This window comes from Callorhinchus milii, unplaced genomic scaffold (genome assembly GCF_018977255.1).
Source record: "Callorhinchus milii isolate IMCB2004 unplaced genomic scaffold, IMCB_Cmil_1.0 Scaffold6, whole genome shotgun sequence".
Lineage (NCBI taxonomy): Eukaryota > Metazoa > Chordata > Chondrichthyes > Chimaeriformes > Callorhinchidae > Callorhinchus > Callorhinchus milii.
In genome coordinates, this window is record NW_024704747.1 from 1,675,200 (window position 1) to 1,698,800 (window position 23,601).

General features: G+C 41.8%; 1 protein-coding gene across 1 annotated transcript in view; it reads left to right on the forward strand.

Moving 5' to 3' along the window:
- Nucleotides 1–1,253: 1,253 nt before the first annotated feature.
- Nucleotides 1,254–23,601, forward strand: part of slc49a4 (solute carrier family 49 member 4) — a 28,096-nt gene continuing 5,748 nt past the window's right edge. Inside the window, exons 1-8 of the mRNA XM_042336187.1 lie at nt 1,254–1,581; nt 11,135–11,228; nt 14,650–14,918; nt 18,351–18,480; nt 20,331–20,439; nt 20,878–20,945; nt 21,070–21,197; nt 23,247–23,429. Coding sequence (XP_042192121.1) covers nt 1,254–1,581; nt 11,135–11,228; nt 14,650–14,918; nt 18,351–18,480; nt 20,331–20,439; nt 20,878–20,945; nt 21,070–21,197; nt 23,247–23,429 — 1,309 coding nt within the window. The remainder of the gene's footprint in view (nt 1,582–11,134; nt 11,229–14,649; nt 14,919–18,350; nt 18,481–20,330; nt 20,440–20,877; nt 20,946–21,069; nt 21,198–23,246; nt 23,430–23,601) is intronic.

Genomic DNA, 23,601 nt, shown 5'->3' on the forward strand with positions numbered 1-23,601 from the left:
TGGCAGCGTGTTAAAATATGAGCAATGTCGGGAAGATTTGGAAAAATGCGGCCAACGCTGACGGGAGAAAGGTCAGAACCAGGATCCTGGGAATGGGAGCTCCACGTTAGCTTAACCTATGAACCGTTGGGAGTCTATAAAAGGAAGTAATGCGAGGACACTTATAGAGGCAAATAATATTGGGCCAAAGTTTGGGTTGCGTCCAAAATGTTACGAGGTTACGAGGGGAGAGGATGACCCGACGGGTGGCTTACAAAAATGCACTCAAGACTGTTCGCCGCACAATAGTAACAACAAAAATAATAATAATAATAATAATAATAACAACAATAATAATAATCCTTGCATCTGATTGTAGCGCTTTGGGCGGGTTTTGGGGCTACTTTGGGGCAGGGATACGGGGCACGACTGGGCTATTTTGGGGCGAGTGTGTGGGTCATAAATGGGGTACATTGGGGGCGAGTGCGTGGGTCATAAATGGGGTACTTTGGGGGCGAGTGCGTGGGTCATAAATGGGGTACTTTGGGGCTACTTTTGGGGATAGTGCGTGGGTCATAAATGGGGTACTTTTGGGGCGAGTGCGTGGGCCATAAATGGGGTACTTTGGGGGCGAGTGCGTGGGTCATAAATGGGCTACTTTTGGGGCGAGTGCGTGGGTCATAAATGGGCTACTTTGGGGGCGAGTGCGTGGGTCATAAATGGGGTACTTTGGGGCTACTTTGGGGGCTAGCGCGTGGGTCATAAATATAATAATATTATTATGTAATATTATTATTATCATCATCATAAATGGGCTACTTTTGGGGCTAGTGCATGGGTCATAAATATAATAATATTATTATATAATATTATTATTATCATCATCATAAATGGGCTACTTTGGGGCTACTTTTGGGGCTAGCGCGTGGGTCATAAACGGGCTACTTTTGGGCGAGCAACGGGTGTCAAGAGATCGGGGCTACTTTGGGCTACATCCCCCCCCCCCCCACCCCCCCCCGCGCACACACGCACACACACACACGCGCGCGCGGGCGGCTCCTGCTGTGCGCATGCTCCGGGCCCGGGATTTGAACCGGGAGTGACGGTTGGAAGTGTGAGAGAGAGAGAGATGAAGCCCTGGAACTGAAGCCATTTTTTTTTTTTCTTTCTCTCTCCCCCCCCCCTCAAAAAAAATATTATTATTAATATTAAAAAAAAAGAGAAAGAGGAGGGTGAGGGGTGAAGGGGGGGGTGGGGGGGGCGGTTGGTTAGCGATGTGGAGCTCGTCGTCGTCGTCGTCGGAGGTGGAGGGGGAGAGGCGGCCTTTGCTGCCGCCGTTGCCGGCCCCCTCCTCCTCCTCCTCCTCACGCCAGGCCCGGGCCTGCGCGGGCAGTCGGCTGTACGGCCGCCGGTGGCTGATCCTGGCCGTCTTCTCGCTGCTGGGCTTCACGCAGGGCCTGGTGTTCAACGCCTGGGGCCCCATCCAGAACTCGGCCAAGCGGGCGCTGGGCTTCACCACCCTGGACATCACGCTGCTGGTGCTGTGGGGCCCCATCGGCTTCCTGCCCTGCTGCCTCTTCATGTGGCTGATGGACAAGAAAGGTACGTCCTCCTCCCTCCCCCCCCATCCCCCCCATCTCCCCACCCACTTCACCCCCCATCTCCCCCCACCCTCTTCACCCCCCCATTCCCCCCCCATCTCCCCCCCCCACATCCCCCCACCCCCATCTCCCCCCCCCATTCCCCCCATCTCCCCCCACCCACTTCACCCCCATCTCCCCCCACCCTCTTCCCCCCCCCCATTCCCCCAACCCCCATCTCCCCCCCCATTCCCCATCCCCCATCTCCCCCCACCTCTTCACCCCCCCCATTCCCCCACCCCCCACATCCCCCCACCCCCATCTCCCCCCCATTCCCCCATCTCCCCATCTCCCCCCCATCCCCCCCCACCCTCTTCCCATCCCCCCCATCCACCCATCTCCCCCCACATCTCCCCACCCATCTCCTCCCACCCCCCACGTGCTTGTAGGGATCAATGATCATCAAAGCAATCATCATCATCACCACCATCATCATCGTCGTAAAAATACTCCTTTCCAGACCCCCCCCCACCCCGTTCGCCTCCTCGGGGTACGCCCCCGAAGCGCTCCGCGGCACCCGCGAACCGACCGTGTGTTTTGCGGGGGTGGGGAGGGGGAAATTGGGGGCAGTGGGGGGGGGGGGGAGGGAAGGTGGGGTGGGAGAGAGAGAGACGCACACGCGCGATGATGATTATTCATAATAATCCCCGCGTTTGACATGGCGCCTGATCGCACCTTTGCAACGCCTCAAAGCGGGATGATTGATGATGAAGATGATAATGATACTATAATAATCCTTGCGTTCAATATGGCGCCTTCACGAGTTCTCGAGACGTCTCGGAGCACTTCACGGAATATACTGTCAAATGTAGTAACAGTGTATTTTGCGGGTGAGACCCGGCAGCCAATTGCGCACAGCAGCGTCCCCACAAACAGTCGTGGATTAAGTGACCAAATTATTATTGTTTTTTGGGGGGGAGGGATTATTACCCTCAATTTTGGAGAGAAGCAACCATGTTAAAAAATAATAGTAATAAGTCCACGACTGTTTGTGGGGACGCTGCTGTGCGCAATTGGCTGCTGTGTTTCATCCAGAAAATATGCAGTCAATTCACTTTACAGTATATTCCATGAAGCGCTTTGAGACGTCTTGAAGATGTGATAAAGCGCTATATCAAATGTAAGGATTAATATTATCATTTGCCTAAGGTTTGGCCCTGCCTGAGAATCGAACCTAGGTCGTCTCGCTTGTGAGGCGAGTGCTCTAACCACTACAGGAAAAGAGGCGATGACAGTGGGGGGGAGAGGGGGACAGGAATAAAGAATCATAATTTGATATTTGATATATTAATAATTTATTATTTTATAACCTGCTTTGGCAAGTTTCCTTACTCCACACTCCTCTGTTTACCCAGCAGTAAGTAGAAACTCAATTACTAGTGGATTGGCGGATCACTTTCCAGGGCTAATAACCCCTCAAAAAAAAATTGGTCACGCAATTCACAGTGTCTGAGGGACACTGCAGTGCGCAATTGGCTGCTGCATTTAGCCCACAAGATAGCACCGTCGGATTTTTATCATTCACTTGAACAGGTGGACGGGACCTCGGGTTAACGTCTCATCAAAAACACAGCGCCCCTGGACAATGCAACAACCCCCCCAGCACTGAAGTGGCGTCCCAGCTTGGGCTATGTGATTTCGAGTCCTGACGTGTGGCTTGAACCCACATCCTTGTGCCCTGCAGACGAGAGTGCTACTTCTGAGCTAGGTTGACACATGACTGAAGGAAATATTGGAATGAAGTTTGGACATCATTTCCAATTAGAGCCTCCAACTTCTTTTTCTCTCTGTCTCTCTGTGCAAAGAGGAACATTTTGACTGATCCTGGCTTGTTCTGTCATGTTTTGAGGAAAATTCACAAAGGGACCTTAACCTCCTGCCGGTTTCTAAAATTGGCTCAGTCAGTCATGCGCTCACCTTAGGATCAAAAAGTACAGGGAGGAGGAGGAGGAGGAGGTGCAAGCACTTGAGGTTGACACTGCACTAGGACACTGACACTGCGTTGTCTTTTGGATGCTCAAGATCTCATGACACTATTCGAAAAGTGAAGTGAAGTTTTCTTGGTGTCCTGACGAACAGTCCTCCAGATGTATTGATCCTTCACTTTGTGTCTGTTAGCGGGTCCTTGCTGTGAAAATGAATAGCTACCTACAAATGCACAGTCAGTACACTTGACAGTAATTAGAATTACCTATGAAATGCTTTGAGGTGACTTGACATTATAGCCGCCTTATTATCTAATCACGGATGCCTCTGCAAGAGTCAGGAATAAGATTTTGATTCGTTTAACAGGTTATTGAATGGCCCTTTGAAACCCAAAATAGCCCAGTGGTAACAATGCATGTATTTAGAGCAATCTCAGTTGCTGTTTTTCGTTGCTATAGTATTGCATTTTAATGTTAGTAAGTTTGGGGAAGTGACAGAGTTACAAGATTGCAAATGGGTTGACGAGAGAGAGAGAGAGAGAGAGAGAGCAAACGATATAAGGCTTCGGAAATAAAGTTGCATAAAATGGCAATTTAAATAGGATGTTTATGGTAACATTTAGAATCCAATGTTTACTACTGGGCCTGAGGAGAGTTGTGAGTGGTTAGGTTTGTGATGCACCATGATGTATGTTTCAGTGTGGTACAACATCATGTTTAGTGTTTATAAGCAAGCTTGTGAACCGCATTGCAACCATCTTAAAATAGAATAAGGGCTCTGCGTACAGCTTCCGGTGGACCCTAATTAAATGTAGATCTGAGCTTTATTAATGGCTGAACATATCTCAGTGTGGCCCTTTTGTTACCACTACATGGCCTTTTGTTGCTACTACATGGTGAGGAGGTGCTTAAAATCTGTCAATATCCCCAAATCCTCTTGTATAGTAGACTTATTTTTGGGTGGGGGAAGAATTGTTAATATTTTACTTTGTCTTTGTATGTATTTGGGGGAGGGGGAGAGTGCACAGCAGCTAAATGCATTTGTTGGATGCCTGGTGAACATATTCTCTATGGTGATCGTTATTGTGGAACTTGATGTTTAACATTCACCCATTTGACAACTTGCCCAATAGTTTCATAGCACCCATTATCATATAAAAATATTGAATCAAGATGGAAAAACAAGACCGGATGAGGAATGCATACATAATATGTTCTTATTTCATAGACTGAATGCTTTCACTTCTCCTGCACTAACCCCACCCCCCGCCATGTGGGTAACTGTCTATGAAGTGGGATAGGTACTGTGCTATGGTGTGACCAGCCTAATTGTTGTCATTTCTTTAGAAATCATTCTCTTGGAAGTATAAGAATTCAAAATTTTAACATCCAGATACTTGTAAGTGTCTCAATTATGTAAAATATAAAATGAACTTGTTGGAAGTAGAATTAGAATGTAGTTAATAAAACTGCTAAAAAACAAATTATTTGCATAGTTCTGATTCAGAATGCACTCAACAGCCTTAAGGCACTTATTAACTGTACAGTCACATATTAGTGATTTAAACATTTATTATTTAAGATAAACTTTTAATTTTTATATATAATATCTTGAGTGTGTAATATTTTGTTTACAATTTTTAAAGCTGTACCGTACTAGAAATGAATTGATCCAAGATCAGGGCTACAGTAATAGCTAGATGTATGAGACTGACCCTATGTATGAGAAGACTGTTCCTTCTCACTAATAATGGGATGGTTGGTTAGTTGACAAAAGAATGTACAAAACAAAATTTGCCAAAATCTACACTAATCTCTCCTACCCCTCAAACTTTCCTCCTCCCTTTCTTTTACCCTTTCCCTCCAGTGTTGTGCCTGTCAACTTTGTGGGCCAATTTTCTGTCTGGCACTTGTGTCAGAGCTTTGCACACGTTTAATGATGAAGATTTCCAAAGTACCACTTGAGTACAAGTTCTGTTTGACTGTTGCAATGTTCTTGCCTGTTTTTAGATTTAACACTTATTGCAGTCAGTGATGACAACAACAACAAATTACATTTGTATAGCGCCTTTCATGTCGGGTCAACATCCCAAAGCACTGTAAGAGAAACTCCTTGCAAGACAGCCCCAGAGGATGGTACTTGATGGAACTTTCTCTGACAGCTGATTGATGAAATTGCCTTGTGTTACAAATGGCGCAGTTCAAGAACTGGGAGAAATTTGTTTGTGGATCATATACAATCTCAGCTAATCCAACCCAAATATTAATTAGTAAAACATTTATGTAACAGCGAAAAATAGTCATACTGTAAGTTGCCGTGGTACTAATGAATGTAGATCCTAATGCTTGTCAAACTTATTGCTGCACTTTCAGGTAGGACTATGTTATTTTAATATGGATTGATAGAGTTGCCATATTAAAATGACCTTGTTTTAATAAGCTCATGTGAAATCCTACAAAAAGTTGACTATTACAAATTGAGCACAGGGTTTTACTGCTGAAGATACAAATTTATCCCATACCCTAATTTGGAGGCTTTAGTATGATGAATTGTTTCAAAATTCGAAACGTTGCATTGCCACAGCTCGCAGGAAAAACGGTGAGGGAGGTGTCCTCTAACTGTGTACAATAACATATGTGCACAGTTGCACTGAGACTTCCATAAGCCTTGTTTGCCGGTTCTGTTTCCGAACAGTACACCTACAGTATACAGAACAGGTTCAAATTGTGTGTCCATGTGTGGGATAAATATATTTTTATATGTCTTTTTTTCCTTATTATCTTTGAGTAGGTAAATGACATTTTTTTAAAAAAGAAAGTTACCCTTTGCATTTCCCTCTTGCCCTCTCCTGATCTCTAATGCCCTCTGTTCTGGTTGCCAGGAAGTCTATAATAACGTATCCTTCGTGGCAACCGGCTGACTGACCTGGAGCATTTGGACCCTCACACCTTCTCAAGGGACTATCCAACCTCCCTCTGGTCTTAATAACTTCCCTCTTCGGGCCAATCACAATATATTGTCAATGTGGGTGTTTAAATTTTGACTTTGGAGCCTGCAGGGTGGACATCATTCTCATTTAAATTGTGTGTATGTATGTATATGTGTGTGTGTGTGTGTGTGTCTTATTGACAGACTTTTACACATTGCTTGCATAGTCATGCAGTATTTGATTTGCACACACATGCAGTGTGAACATACACGCGTTTATTGTATGTATAAGTAGGATCAGCTTTTCCAACCTGCCAACTGTAGTTTCACTTGCCAGTCCTGATCACGCCACTCCAGCTCAGCATAAATGAGTTGAATGTTGAGCAGGATAAGGCAGCGTGGTAATATTTTGATCTGTCCCTGTACACTTGCAATATCGTATGCAATATAGGGTTTAAAGTTTTTTCAATCTGAAAATCCTTTCATAGACCCAAATCCTTTCCAACACCCAAATCCAATCTCGTCATGATATACAGCATCCAGACTTCGTTATTTCAGCTTATCCATGTCTTTTGAAAGGATATACTGTACTTAAAACTTAAAATGACTTTGCCTGGTACCACTCAGTTGTATAATTCAAATTCTACTCTTGTTTACATTAGAAAAAAGAGTGGAAAGTTGAAAGGAGGGGTAGCCTGAACAAATCGTACTGGCCTTTAAACTTTTCATTTCCTTTAAGTCTAGCTCTGCTTGTTGCGCAAACCAAAGCAGTTTTTGTCCACGTCCAGAATTGCAGCAAACAGACTGCTGATATTATCTCTTTGATGTCCTGGTTAAACCAGAAATTTTCAATCACTTTAGGGAAGTCAGATCATAAAATTGAACACAAGCCTTACATGTGACTGGAAAACAGGTGTTCTGTTGACTGACAGTCAGATGATGATGTAACAGCGCCTGGTGCACAAAGCCGACAATAACAATACTAAGAAGGAAGAGCTTTAAGGTGGAGGATTACTACTCAATGAGTAAAGGTGTAGAATGGTGGATGGCTGCACCATACAGATCAGGAAAATTCAATCCATAGCTTGATGGAGGTGGCTCTGCAATGGAAAGTTTGTAAAAGATTAGCCCGACTTCATATCTATAAATACTAGTTTGTGACCTCAACTGGACATGCATTAAACATAGCAATAAGGACAGGATGCAGCGGATCTTTATGTTTGGGTGGTGGGGAGGGGAAAAGAGCAGAAGATAGATGACACCCAATTTTTCATTCAAAACATGTTTTACAATCTTTGTCAAACCCACATGTGTTCATGCTGTTTAGGTCACACACTTAACCTGGGTATCGTTCGGCCACACATTGAAAAATTTTAGAGTCCATAAATCTCACTTGAATAGCTGTCTTGATGAGTTTTATTCTTTTTTTTATTCTTCCTCCGTTTTCTGGTCTTTTTTTTAAAAATGCGACTTGATGAGACTTGACTTTATCTCCTTTCCCCGCTCCTCGCTCCCTCCCTTCCCTCCCCTCACCCTGACCATTTCCCCCCAATGCTCGGGTCCTGACCCAACTGTCCAGCGCTTTGGGACATCCTCCCGACGTGAAAGGCGCTCTATAAATGGAATCTTGTTGTTGTTTCTAGTTGCCAATGTCCTGTCAAGCCGTGTCTTAAAATTGGCGCAAGTACAAATTTACTGGACGGGTTTGTTCACATATTGCTGAAGACTTGTTGTTACACGATTGCTTGTACAGCCCAGATTTGAGGTGTTGTCCTTCACATGAGGCATTAGATAGAATCACAGCTGCCTATCATTGGGTGGAAGTTACAAATTTAATAGGACCTTATTTCTCTCTCCACCCACCCACTCCTTCCCACTTCCTTAAAAAGATTTTTGAGATGTAGAAATTTGTTGTAATCCCACTATTCCCTGAGAACAAATAATTCAGTACAATAGTGCCTAATTAAAGCCAGCTCTTTACTAATCTGACCTACAGGCTTCATTCCTGCTCTCTTTTAAAAAAAGACAAGCTATGTTCATGTCTTGATTTGGATTCATATGTGGACAAATTAGTGGCAAACTTTTCTCCAGCTGTTTCTTTTTCTGCCATCAACAACTCTTGCTTTCAGCAGCCACCATCTGTTTTAGTACTTTTATTCAAACTGAAAGGCATTATGTACATGTGGCAGAGGCATTTTGGGGCGGGGGTGAATCCCCTCAATCCATCTGCCTGAAATAATGTGGAGAACTTGATTATAACAACAGGTTTTGGAATGCATCTTGAAGGTGGCAAGGGAGGAGGCGAGGCGGAGGGACTGTGGGATTGAGTTCCAGAGGGTGGAGTGACAGAAGGCCCGCCAATAGTGGGGCGAGTGGGCCTTCTGCCACTCACCTTACTGAATATGGTGAGTGTAGTTCCTCTAAATGAGGTATGTAGGGGAACAAATATTTTGTCGTTTCTTACCCCCTAAGCCAAATGTCACACGCACATATAGTGTGAAGTGCTTGTATTATGGAATTTCATCAGCCATTTCCACGTTCCCAGGAGGTGATTTTGGAGATCATTGCAGTGTAGGCCTCCATATTCTACATAAAAGACACAATTGGCCCAGGAAGCCAATGCTATGACAATCCAATTTTGTCATTTAAGCATCTGTAGGCAGAGCTGACTAAAGTTTCCCATAGTTTTCTTTGAAGAAAACGTCAATTGATTTCTTAGTTTTTTTCCTACTACACTGACTGTCACAACTGTCTTGGAGTTACCCAACCTGACTGTGAGAGCTGAACTGATTCTCTAAACCCTATCAAAGTTACTTGATTACATAGCACCCTGGGCTTTATTTCTGCTGATAATTTCACTCCCTCTCACTTGTACTTGTCTGATCATCCTGTTTTTATAGAAGTAACCTGAATAGAACTGACAAAGATACTTCAAAGACACTTTAAAACTGCAATTGCTTGGAACACTTCAAGGATTTCTGCTGAGATTTGTTTCTGTAACCTTGTTCTTTTCTCCCTTCCTCCATTCTTCTCTTAACTTTTTTTTAAAAAAAGGTAGAAGCTACTTGATGCAGATTACATCACCCTAATACACTAAAGAGGTGTACGTTCACACAATGTTTTACTGAGCTGGCATAAACCTGGCTCAGTTGGTAGCCCCCTTGACTCTTGAGTCAGAAGGTATGGGTCCAAGCTCCAGGTCGGGTGTTTGAATTTGTGTGATGGGGGTGTGCTGCATTGTTGGAGATCCTTTGGACGAGATGTTAAACAAAGTCCCAATTGCTTGTTCAGGTCACTGTTAAAGATCCTGTGGCATTATTTGAAAAGAAAAGGGAGTTTCTTTTGGTGTCCAGATAGATTTTGTCATTCACTTCATGTTCATTTGTGAGACATTACTATGCATATGTAATATATGTATACACATATAACTACACTTTATAGTATATCCGGTGAAGCATTTTGAGACACCTCCTGACATGAAATGCAAGGATTATTATTTTATTATTATCTAAACAAAGTCTCCACGAGGCAGAGTGGAGATGAGGCTGTAAGTTCCCAACTAAAGAGAGTGATTGAAGGAACAAAAATGCCTCTTACAATATATTTTTTCTGAGAAAAAACTGAGAAAGGAGAAATATTGGTTGGAGCATGATCACTCTTAGAAATTGTGTGTATTTAATGCAGTGTAGCAATCATGGAATCTTGTATTTTATGATTCAACTCATGATGTTGGATTGTGCAATTACATAGTAATGTAAATTTCTGGACTTCTGCAAACCTAGATTTATATTCCTCTTTCCCCCCCCACCCCAATGCAGTTCGAACTTTGCTGTGTCCATGAAATGCTTTTGATTGATTACGGTTGGTAGACCTCATCTACGCTTGTTGCAACAGTGATTTAGTGAACGTTTGTTCCAAAAAATCTAAAAGCGAACTTCCTCATCTTCACTTTCCTTTTGTATGAGGCTTATTCATAGCTTGCGTCTTCTGTGTTTGATGTGATGCATGTATGATGTCCCTCAAACTGCTGTATGTGTAGGAATCTAATCCCTGGTTTCCATTCAGTCGTGAGGTTTGAGCTGTAATGCTAAACAACATGCGGTCGCCAGGGTTCATTTTGTTTTCTCACGGGGTCTGGATTTTTGAAACCAGTCCAAAACGCAAGCTTGGCTCCACGTTTCTCTTGCGAGCTGTGAGTAATGTATTCCTAAATACAATTTACAAGCAGGCCTGTTGTCACTAGAATTTCAGTAAAGCATAATGGTGGGCATATGATATTTTCATATGCTGCCCAATTGAGATGAAAAAAAAACAACCAGTAGTACAATTGCATCTTTGCAAAATTGCCTGTGGAAAGATTTTGAGCTATGCAATACAGTTTGAGTGGGAATGATATCTAATGTGTTTCGTTGGGGAAAAAAAATAGAATTAAGCTTCCATAAGTCAAATGTGGAGGTCAAATGTCACAATTTAAGTGAATGTTGATAAAACTTTACATCCAGTGAAGCAGTTGACTTCTTTATTTCCCTTATGGGAAGAGGAGAAGAGAAAGTTTCTGATTCTGGGGTTGGAGAGCCATTCTTTTCTTCTAATAGTCTTTTCTCTATTGCTGTATTGTGGAACTCCTTCATGTGCTATTCTTTCTCTCCCCCACTCCACAGGCCTACGATCAACTGTGGTTGTAAGTGCCTTACTAATGATGACTGGCGCGATACTGAGATGCATCCCCATGAACAATCAACTGACCAAAAAGTGGTAAGTGTATTTTGCTTTGATTTGCAATGACTTGGAATTAAACAAAATACAGGGTGGCCCTGGTTAAGCATAGGTTTGCTTAGAGTAAGCCTATCAACCCATGTGATATCATAAGCACAGCACACCTGGCTTCCTGAGCTACAAAATGGTCGACTTCCGAAGTCGTCAGCTTTCTGCTGATGTCATTTCCTGCGCACTATTGTGTAGGAAACTCCGCCTGGGTCAATTTATTTCAGCATCTCTCACTAGTTACAGATGGTCCCAATTTAACTAGTGTCAGTGCCTTAGGCATCCTTCTGATGTGAAAGGTGATATATAAATGTAAATTTGTTTTTGTTGTAGCATTGAACCGAATAAATCCATTTTTGGTCTAAGAATGATAAAAGCGCACCTTGACAAAGTCTGCAGATTTTTACGCCAATCGACATTTGCTTCGGTATTTAATTTTTACACTGTTGAGCATGTTTCAGATCAGCAGTTACAATCTGTAAATGTGTTCAAATGTATGGGAAAGAGCAGGCTCCATTCTTGTAACAAGCAGAGGTGCTCTATGCCAGCTTGTGTTCTTGACAGTTAATGAAAATGATTAACTCCATGTTACTGGTTTGAATAGTATATTGTGTCAAAGGACTGCATAACCATTAATACACGATTAATTTAGCAAATTGTCCGAGCATTTCTGCAGCAGTCTGGCTTTTTGTTTAATTAATGTTCATTATCTTGCACCTCATCCCTTGAGACCAACAAGGCGAGCCAGAAAAGTACTTATAATAGGGAATGAAAATAAAAGGCTATTAAAAAAAAGCATGGAGAAGATTAGTATTTACGTTTGTTTGGTAGATATCATTACTGTAGGTCATAAATATTCCTTCACACATCTGACCCAGGGGAGTGGATATTACTAGTTACCTTATTCTCTAGTTACCTTAATCTCTAAATGTTAGGATAGGGGAAAGAGCAGCAAATTCAAATGTTACTCAACTTCAAAATAATAATCCTAGAATTTGATATATTGCTTTCACACAAGGAGGAAGTCTCGAAGCACTTCACAGGCTATACTCTAAAGTGGAGTGACTGTGCATTTTGTAGGGGGAATGTGCCATCCAAGTTGCGCGCAACAATGTCCTGACCAACTAATGACTAGCTTCCATGGGCGGGCGGGGGTTAGTAGGATCTCCTTGGAGCTGAACTGGCTCTAGGGTGTCATATTTGGCAACGGAATGGCAGAATCGAGCCCACCCTCTGTGCATAATGCCCAGTTCTTTGATCAGTGAGGCTGGAAGGCTGGGCCATCATCAATGTGAGTGTCTTTACTCAGCCTTGACAGAGAGAGCAGCCAGGCATGCTGCTCAATGCTTCAGGGTGTGCAGTAGCGAGGCTAATCAAAGCAGGATGAGGGGTCCAATTTCAAATGGAAAGATTGTGGTAAACTGCAATGTTGAGTTTAAAAATATAATTTAAAAAAAAGCATGTAGGAGACAGTGATTTCTCAACAGCCTGGAGTACTCATTAGATTTGCACTTGTTCTTATTAATTATTACTTTTTATTCATTCTTGCTAATTGCTGACCAAACAAGTCACTTGCTACATCTTCATTTCTCTGTATTGTAATGCCATAGATAATGTTAATTGTTTAAATTACATCACCCAAAATACTCCAGCTGTTTAATTTACTACAGGCCTTGCGCGTCTTACGTACACAGAGGACACTTTCATCCGCATCAGGCTGCTCATATTCTGACCTCTGAAACAAATCGCCATTTAAAAAAAAACTTTCTTGAAATAAGACGTTTGGCAAAGCTGTACGTCTTGCCAATACCTCGCAGCAAACTCTACTGCAGCAGTGATGTTTTTTGTTTCCTATGCCAACCATACTGTCATCCTGTCTGACTGAAATGAATTGAGGGCAGTTCTGTGCTTTGGCTAGTCTTAAACAAGGTCCCAATGGGTTTGGGGCTCTTAACATTGCACTTAACACAGAGAGGACTTTCATCCCCATCAGGCTGGGTTCAAACCAATTGCAGTTGTAAGAGGCCAGTAATGTGAGTAATCCTTGCTATTCCCTATTGAGACAGCGATGAATCAGGAGGCACACATGTAAGATGATTGCTCAGAGAATTGAAGGGAAAGTTTGAAAATTCTTTCACAAAGGGTGTTTGCAATGTGGAATTCTCTACCACAAACCCGTAAATTAAAGCAGAGTCAGAAAATCTTGTAAAAGGCTTGAAGAGGAAGAATATCAAGTGTATAGAGAGAATGTAAGCTGGATTACATTAGCTAACTGCTTCTTCCCCTCTATCCACCCTGACTTGTTGGACATAAATGGCCTAATTATGTGTTGTAACATTCTATGATTCTTAGTGTGTGTGTGCATACCTCCTTATTAAAGTGGTAGGTATAAGTATATTTAATGTGAAATGTTACATTCATCCTAGAAGATTGCATCTATTTTAGACTCCAAATTGTATTGGCGAGATGCAAAAAAGAAAAGGCATTTGTCTGCTTTGAAATACGTGATCCTTAACTTATCAGTCCATTTATTGGGATGTTCCGGTCAATTCCACATTGCATTAACTTTTTTTTAATCTCTCCCCACCCCACCCTTCCGTATGTATGTAAATTGGGGTTGACAAACAATATCGTCAGTGGTACCTGGCATTAGTAGCATTTCCCATTGTATGCTCATTCTACTGCAAAATACTTCTGCAGTGATGAAATTGCTTTGTATGGAGTAATCTACTGACTTGTCAGCATGTTGTCTGATTTTAAGGCAGCATTGCAATGCCATTTTGTTTGGGCTGACAAAGCTGTCATTGTTCATGCAGCCTTAAACACTGGGAAGCCTTTTGAATACTTTCTTGGCACTGTGCGAGGCAATGCTTTCAAAAGGACGAGCTCAACTGCTCGGGATTGATGTCAGTGGAGAAGATGGTTTCAACAAAAAAGAAACGCATGCTCTTACTTTGCTGCGATAAAGCAACATCTGAACTGATGTAAAGCAAGGGCACAATTTTTAACAAGATCCAATGGGTAGTAACTGACCTAGTTGGGTACACTGTCGAGGTCAGTAGTGTAGTTGTTAGAGCACTCGCCTCAGAAACAAGAGGACCTGGATTTGATTCCCGGGTAGGGCGAAATGTTAGGCAAGTTTCCTTCCTCCACATGCCTCTGTTTACCTAGAAGTACGTAGGAACCCAGTTGTTAGTTGATTAGCGATTCTGGGGTAAAAATCCCTTTAAAATAAATAAACAGATAAAAAATAATCATAATTTGCATAGTCAATCCATGACTGTTTGTGAAACACTGCTGTGTGCAATTGGTTGGCTGGTTCAGAAAAGTATTCTGAACGGGTGTTAAGACTTGAGAATTTACTCCGTTCCCTTTTGATTTTTAAAATTAATACCTTTTTTTTAAATTTTAGGTTAATCCACACTGGCCAGCTGTTCAATGGTTTGGCTGGCCCCGTCTTTATGACTGCTCCTCCATTCCTCTCCACAACCTGGTTCCCTCCAGACCAGCGAGCTACAGCCACTGCGATTGCATCATTGCTAAACTACTTTGGAGGCGCATGTGCATTTCTATTAGGCCCTTTAATGGTGCCTGCGCCCAACGAGACTGTTCCTCTCCTTTCCGTCTCCAACCATCAGACTGAGCGCATGAGGGATCGCATTCAAGCACTGCTATACATAGGTAAAAACTTCACTGCAATTGTCTCCCCACACGCTCTGTTCACAGTCTGCTGATTACTGTAGGGCACAAAAGATTCCCGTATTACCCAGTGCCAAAGAACCCAAAGATTCTGCTGAGGTAGTGAATGCTTTACATCCGATTCCAGAAGTAGATCTGCTATCTACCACTCTGAATGACTTAAAGCCCTACTTTGCCAAGATATGTCGTAACCCAATGGAGACGATGAATATCAATCAAATTGACTCTATTGTCAATATGCCTTTTAATTCTCCTTGTAGCTCTCTTCCCTTTCCCTTCTCTGACGCCTTGTGATTATATTAAGTCAAATCTTTGGCCAAATGTTTCAAGTGACCCCTTTCACCCTTACAAAAAGGTTTTCTGCAAACCAAGAATGGTTTATTTCTGTGGGTTTTGTTCCGATGATCTATAGGGCAGTTTCATTTTATAAAGTGTTTGTATTGGACAATTTGAAATGCTATTGTGCATACAAAATATTTCCTGGATAAATATTGTGCTATTTGAGGAAAGTAGTTAGTATACAGTAAGTTGTGTACTGTACTGTATCTGAATAACTGAGACATTGGCCCTCCATATGGAATGTAATTAGGTTCCTTCTGATTTCTTTGCAAATAACTGTACGCCATCTCTTTATTTTTTCTAAAAAGTCCACTACTGTCCGTTGTGCGCTTCACATGGTGTGTGTTCCATTCCACCATCGGTGGCCATAATTTCAGCCACTACGTCTCGAAACTCAGGAACACTCTTCCTCTATCTCTCTGCCTTACCCCCTCTTTCCCCATCTTCAGTTCGCTCCTGAACACCTTTTTTGACCGTGCCTTCGATCACCTCCCCCCGGCTCGGTATCGTACTCCGCCACTGTCAAGTGCTCTGGGATGCTACCCTGCATGAGGGGGTGCTATATAAACACAGGTGATTGTGTGTTTTGGTTAAACATTATGGGATTTGTTCAAATAAAGTTTTGCCACATAGGGGTGTATAGTTACCTTGAACACAATGCGCTTGCCTAAGGTGTGTGTAAATTGTCAGTGACACAGTGAACATTTCAAGTGATGATGAGAGTGACCGAGGAGAGCAAGATTATTACTGCAAATAATTACAGTCCTGATTGAGAACAGCGGAACATGGACTACTTCACATTTTCGATTCTCAACCGCACTGAATAGCGTGCATTGTTCGCGACAACTCTGTTACTCCAACCTTATGTTTAGCAATTTACATTTTAATGTGCTTAATCGTGAGAAAACACTCAATTGACCATTTTATTCTCACACTGAAAGAGTGGCTGAAAAGCATTGAGAGCAGAAATCATTTTGAGCTAATGGATATCCATTTTCAGTAATCAGTGCTCCCCAAATTAATGGAGTTTGCTAATGCTTCGAATTCATTTGAAAGGAAGGAAACAATAGTTCTGTCAGCGGAAAGCACTTAGTTCATTATGAGGCCCGCAGTTTTTTGCGCACTTCTAGTTATTGCTTCTCTCGCGCTAGTAATGGGTTCTGCCAAATCCATGCTCTTTGACAAAACTCACTGTTGTAGCATTAATGTTTTACCAACCCAATTTTAAATTGGGCACCATCAGAATGGATTTCAAACTATATATATATATAATTTAAGCATTGAACACATTTGCTACAGTTAAATAAAAGCTGTGTGTGGTTGCAAAGATGTTGCACATTTAGTATTGTTTCAAAACTTTCTTTCATAAAATACGCTTTAACTTGTAGATCATTGTATTGACAATTTTGAGCAAAATCCAGTTTTCCTTGATTAACATTTCAGTATCATGACAGAACTAATTTCTTTTAAAATTTCAAATTTTTAAGGCTGAGGTGGAAAGATTTTTGTTAGGTAAGGGCTCAAGAGATATGGGGCAAAGGCGGGTAATTGGAGTTGAGGTACAGATCAGCCATGATCTTATAGAATGGCGGAAGAGGCTTGAGGGGCTGAATGGCCTCCTCCTTGCTCCTATGCTGCTGTATTCCTATGAAATAATTATTAGCTGCTTAAAATGTCTTAAATTGGCCTACATTGAGTTGTTAGTTTAAGCTTCATCATTAAATGACGTAGTTCAAATTAGCTAAACTGCTCTTGGTTTTAGTAAATCAAATAATTGTAGCGTTACCACCATTATCTTCAAATACATTTTGTTTTTTGAACAGTTTTAAATGCGAGTGCTGAAAACCTCACAGGAATGGACTTTGGTTCTGTACCTTATTCTGTGTGCCTGTGTTTTAAAAGGTTCATCTGAATGCATTGCACATCACTGCATGTTTGTTATTAATGCAGCAGTAAGTACACTGGCTGAATTAAATCTCTGCTGATTTAACAATGTAGCTGCTGAGGTACTCTGGTTTATTGAAGGCAAAGTACTGCAGATGCTGGAAATTTGAAATAAAAACAGAAGTGCTGGGAACACTCGTTAGGTCAGGCAGCATCTATGGAGAGAGGAAAGTGAGTTAATGTTTCAGGTCGATGACCTTTGTCAGAAATGTTAATTCACTTTCGTCTCTCCGTAGATGCTGCCTGACCTGCTGAGTGTGTTCCCCGCGACCTGAGTGTTCCCAGCGAATTCTGTTTTTACTCTGGTTTATTGGCTGCCTCACCCTTTTGGGCTCTTCTTTATTGTCCATTTTGTTTTTATATCTATAGCCTTTCAAGACAGATTTAGGATTATCATCAGAAGAAAAAAGACCATAAATCTTTACACCGAGGCTTGTCAAACTGCACAAATTTCTGTTGAAACTGAGTCCATAATGTTTAAAAGGAGAATTGGATAAATACTTCAAAATAAGTGTTAATAGATTATAGGGAAAGAACAGGGGAATGGGATTAGAGTAAATCGTTCCAGTGGGGCAGCAAACACAAGCAAAGATACAATGCTAATAGCTCTTTGTATATTGCAAACATTCTTCTATGATTCTGAAGTTACTATTGGGACCCAGGTTCCTAAAACTGTAAATTGGTACAATCGATCATATCTTTGACAAGTTAATTACGATCAAACTTACTCTAAACTTTCATTTTCACTGTTTAAAGATGAGAGGGAGAATCGGGGTAGAATTGTCTGACTAAATGTGTCCAAAAAATGTTTCTTTGATAAAGTGGCTGTTTAGAATCCTGTTGTACCTGATTACACCATACAAAAGCTGTCTCAGAGGTCTGCAAGTCTGCTATTTTGCTGGGTTATATAACCATTGTTGTGTTGCTTTGATTGAAAAATGAGGCTTTTTTTAGAAGGAAGAAAGGTACTTATTGTAGTAGTACTAAGCGTGCAGTGATGCGGAAGGCATTCATTGTTCCAGTGAGATGTTGTGTAGCATTGGTCACCGAACCGATTAGGTGTCACAAGAAAAGATTTCTCCGATTCCTTTCGCGTGTTTTTTTTCCAATCTATAATTTTTTTTCTTCCAGAATTCGGTGCGACAGCTGTGCTGTTTGCTGCCGTGTTGGCCTATTTCCCATCTCGCCCTCCTCTTCCACCCAGTATAGCTGCTGCAAGTCAGAGGCTCAACTACAGAAGCAGTATCTGCAGGTTGCTTGGGTAGGTGTCTCCTGTGTCGATTGGGTAAACTTGCGCTGTGCTATCTGCTGGGATTGAAGCCACTTTACTCTCAGCAATATGGTCTAGGAATATTCCCTGCTTAATAAAATAATAAACACCACTATTTGTGGGACCCTGCTGTACGCAATTGGCCACCGGGTTTCACCCACAAAATACACGGTCGATCCACTTGCCAATATATTCTGTGAAGTGCTTTGAAATGACATTAAACGGCATAGTAAGGCCCTATTTAAATGCAAGGATTATTATTATCACTTCACATTTCTTCGGGCCACTTTTGAAACAGAATTTCAGCGTGGGGTGGGGAATCGTACATCTGCAGAACTCTGAGAACACGAATTGGGGTGGGGGGAGGGTTGGAACGGAGGCAGCTTGCCCATGAGCCCATCCCAACCACCTGTTCCAGCAATTTGCTTTGCCTCCACACCCAATTTTGCCACCATTTTTGGCAACGATACCAACTTGCCACCGGATGTGCGCTGTGAGGGCAGAGCAAGGTTTGGCCAGTCAGGGCTATTGAGTAGAAGTTTTGGCATCAAATGCGATCAGGTCTTATAAGAATTGTACATTCATCCCATTGTGCCTCTGGAAGAGCTATTCATTCAGTCCCACTCCCTGCTCTTTATACCGCACCTTTATTTTTCACATATTTGTTTAATTCCCTTTTAAAAGCAGTTCTGCTTCAACCATTATATATTTTGTTTGTTGGGGCACTCCATTAAAAGTACCAGCTGTATTTGCAGAATTTTTTTTCTTAAGCTCTCTTAGTTCTTTTAGGTAACAATTGTAAATTTATTGCCTCGCGTTCTTAAACCACCGACCAGTGGAAACAGTGTTTGTGCATTTATCTTTTCTTGTTAAGATCTTTGTGAGAAAGACTTACCCCGCTTGGTGATGAAGGTGGTGTGTGTGTGTGTGGGGGGGAAAAGCATGTTCTCCTTGGCGCCGAACTGACTCCAAGATGACATGCAAAGACAAATACATGATTGACAGCGAATGTTCCTATTGTGCAAGTGTACGATAACAGTGACCACAACTACCTCTCAATGCAGGGAAAATTATGCCTTCTCAGGCACCGATGAGCATTTAAAAATGATTGTTAGTTGCTGTCAGATTCAATATATTCAAAAAATAGTCCTAAAGGTTAAATATTGCATGAACATAAACCGTACGTACCTGTGCCTACCAGTTCTAGCAGCCACAAATCATTGTGTTAAGTTGAAGCTGTTTCTCTTTGTAATTTCTCTTAAAAAAAAGATTACCCAAGTTTCCATTTAATTTCACGGTTTAAGCTTTTGAGGGCAGTATAGTAGGAAACTGTTCCTACTGTTCATTACAGGGATGATCAGATGGAATGCTTTGTTTTGAAACACTGTAAGGAAAGGAGCCTTTAATTTTGTCAAAATACTTGAATGCTTAACTGTGTACCAACTTAACAATTTACATTGTGTAGCACCTGATATTCCCTCCTGATCAGTCAGTGGATCAGTTAATGAACCAGTCAATGAATTAAAATCCAAATGAGAAACTTTCGATTTTTCTTGTCTGAAAGCCTCAGTGATAACCTGGCATAATCACTCAATGCCTTTTTTTTAGCTATTTCTGTAGTTTTTCTGTGAAACTTTGATATGAACACTCTGTATCGGAATTCCTTGTTGTGAAGCACTCTGGTGGAAGCAGGCAACCAGTTATTCAGGTCATAAGATCTTCCAGCAAAAGGAAGTGAAACTCACCGTCATACACACGAAGACTTGTGTAAACTGATTGAAACGATTTGTAGTTGGCTCATTCATCTTGCAAGTACTATTCTTCAATGTTTTTTCAACCAGCAATTTTAGGTTTCTGATGATCTCGCTGGCCTATGCTGTGCCGCTGGGAGTATTGTCAGGATGGTCGGGTGTACTAGACTTGATTGTGACGCCTCTCAAAATAAGCCAGGTAAGAAACTGGTATGTTTTTTATTGCCTTTTCCGTGGCTTTTTTGCCTTCCGACGAGGCTACATTTATTGAACTCCTTCACTATATTTTTTGATCAATCTCATGGAGTCCTGTCACTTAGTGTTAGAGAACTTGCCTTGTAAATGATTCCCGCGCAGGGCGAAACGTTGGGCAAGTTTCGTGACTCCACACCTTAGTCGATTAGCAGATCGCTATTCCTGGGGTAATAATTGCTTCAAAAAATAATAATAATTTGGTCACTCAATCCATGATTCTTTGTGGGACGCTGCTATGCACAATTGGCTGCTGCGTTTCACCCACAAAATATACAGTCAATTCACTTTACTGTATATTCTGTGAGGGGCTTTGAGACGTCTCAACGATGTGATACGGCACAATATCAAATGCATGGATTATTATTATTAATTCTTCTTTCAGGTTGATGCTGGTTGGATTGGGTTTTGGTCTCTATTTGGTGGCTGTGTTTTTGGAATAGTGATGGCGAGGTTAGTTCCTTTTTGTACATTTTGCCCAGGATATACGTCCTGCATATGTTCTGGTGAATAGGCTGAGGCATTTCTTTGTATCTTGTTGGTGTGAGAGGCTGATATTTTTTTTTCACGATTGCAGGTTTGCAGATTTCTTCAGAGGGATGTTGAAACTGATTCTTCTCTTGCTATTTTCTGGAGCCACGCTGTCATCTGCCTGGTTTGCTCTTACCTGTATCTCCAGTGTCACTCACCTGCCTGTGACCCCAGGTACCATACCTAATAAGATTCCCAAGTCTATTTCACAAACTAAGCCACGCTGCGCTGACTTGAGCATCTCTCAAGGTTGAAAATTATCTAATTTAAAAAGCTTTGTTTCGAATTGCGTGAAATGTAAGCTATTTTTTAAGTATCCTCCTTCAGACCCAATTTCCCCCCCACCAAGTTTGAAGCACTTTGGAGCTACGGTTGATTCTCAAATACTGCTTTTGAGGGCCACAGAGAGTTAAAGCAATCAGAATATCCATCGCTCTAGATGAGTCATGCCAAAAACATGCTTCAGTGTGACAATGGAGGTTAGAGAGTTCTAGTCTGTGTTATTGAGAAGCTGCCTGGAAGGGTAAGGTTTAGCTTGCCAGCCAAATTACAGATTTTTGTAGGCAAGTATTGCAGCCATTTTTGCTTCCGCAAAGTGAACAATTGATTAATTTGGAGGTTTGTTGGCCAGGACATCAGAGGGAGTATCATTCCGACCTCCCCTTTCCTTTTCCGCTCCCAGGATATTAATTTTCCATGTCCATATGGGGGGACCTCACTTTACTATTTCATCTGAAGGATGGGAACTATGGCAATACAGCTCTGCTGCTATAGTAAAGCGCTCTGGGCACTACCCTGCATGAGGGTGTGCTATAAAACTGCAAGTTGTCATTGTTGTGTCAGCCTAAAGTATGAGCTCAATAGTACTAAGAGGAACAACGGGAGCTACTACACTGGACTGAGGCTGACTTTAAAAACCAATTTTAAGAAAGCAATGTATGAGCTGTGGTTAGCAGAAGGCTTATGATGGCTTCACTAGTAAAAGGCTGCTTTTGCTGAGTGTTTTCTGTTGACTTGCATCATTGATTATTGCTATGAATGTTGCAGAAGGAAAATCGCTCTAAATCTAGGCCTGTGTAAATTTTACTGCAAATTGGTAAATTTTTCAACTGAAGTGTTTTTTTTTTCCCCTTTGTTTTAATTCCCTCTTCGTTCTAAAGGTTAGTGTTTGAAACTGCTCGTATTGCAGGCTATAAAGGGAAATTAATTTGAACCACTGTGCTGCCTGCGTGTGTGCTGTGTTTTAATTTCCTGTTACTTTGTGTTGTGAAAGTTTGTCATTTGGATATCGTTTAGAAAGTTGTTTAAAAAAAAATTTGCAAGCTTCCCTGATCCAACCCCCTCCCCCCCACCCCATCCTCAATATAATTATTAATAATTCTTCACTTGGTATAGAGCCTTCCATGTTAGGAGGACATTTCGAAGCATTTCACAAGATGTGCTGTAATGTGGATTGACTTGTCTTGTGAGAGAACGCCCACAATCTCTTCAGATAAGCTCTACTTCACTGGAAAGACAAAATGTTAGAGGAAGCAGTTCCAAATTACGAATGATGTTGCTCCTTTTTTTGATTATCCACCAAGTGCTATAACATTCACTCCCTGATTTTGTCTGCAAGTGAAATGAGCTTTTATTTTCAGCTGCGGTCCACTGCACATTGGTTTCTTCCAAATTTTTCATGGAGTGCTTTATGTCGGAATCTGAATTAGATCGCAGCACAAGTCATCAAGAAATTGGGTGGATAGAAAAAGAGAAGGGAAATGTCAGTCTGGAAACATGCTATTGTGTGTGTGTGTGTGTGTGTATGTACATATTCTCACGCTCACATATGCAGAGCGGGACGTCCTTGGGCAGGTTTCCTTACTCCACACGGCTCTGTTTGCTTAGCAGTTGTAGGAACCTGCTTGTTAGTCAATTGGCGGATTGCTTTCGGGAGGTAATAATCCCTTCAAAATAAATAATAATAATTTTTGGTCACTCGATCCACGATTGTTTGTGGGACACCGCTATGGGCAATTGGCTGCTGGGTTTTGCCTGCAAAACACACAGTCACTACACTTTACAGTGTATTCTGTGAAGCACTTTGAGACATCTCAACAATGTGATAAGGCGCTATATCGAATTGTGATTGTTCACTGCTGTGCTACTGTAACCCTTTATGGCATGATATCACTAGATGTTATTTTTTTTACTGTCCTTATAACTTATTATTTTTCATTACAGCGATCTTGTACACATCATGTATTTTAATCGGAGTGTTCGTGAATAGCAGCGTTCCCTTCTTCTTTGAACTCTTTATGGAAACTGTCTACCCGGTGCCCGAGGGCATCAGCTGTGGATTTGTGACTACCTTGAGCAATATCTTCATGGGATTATTACTGATGTTTCTGGCATTTTATCACACTGGTAATTATAAACTTTTTTTTCTCATTGATGATCATCAGTTTATATGTGCATTGTATGAAACCGTTTCTGGGCTCTTGTCTAGATTGTGTGCTGATTTTCTTCCGCCCCTCCGGGAATCTATATTATAGCTCTTACAATTTCAATTCATATTTCACTTTATTACCTGGTTGTA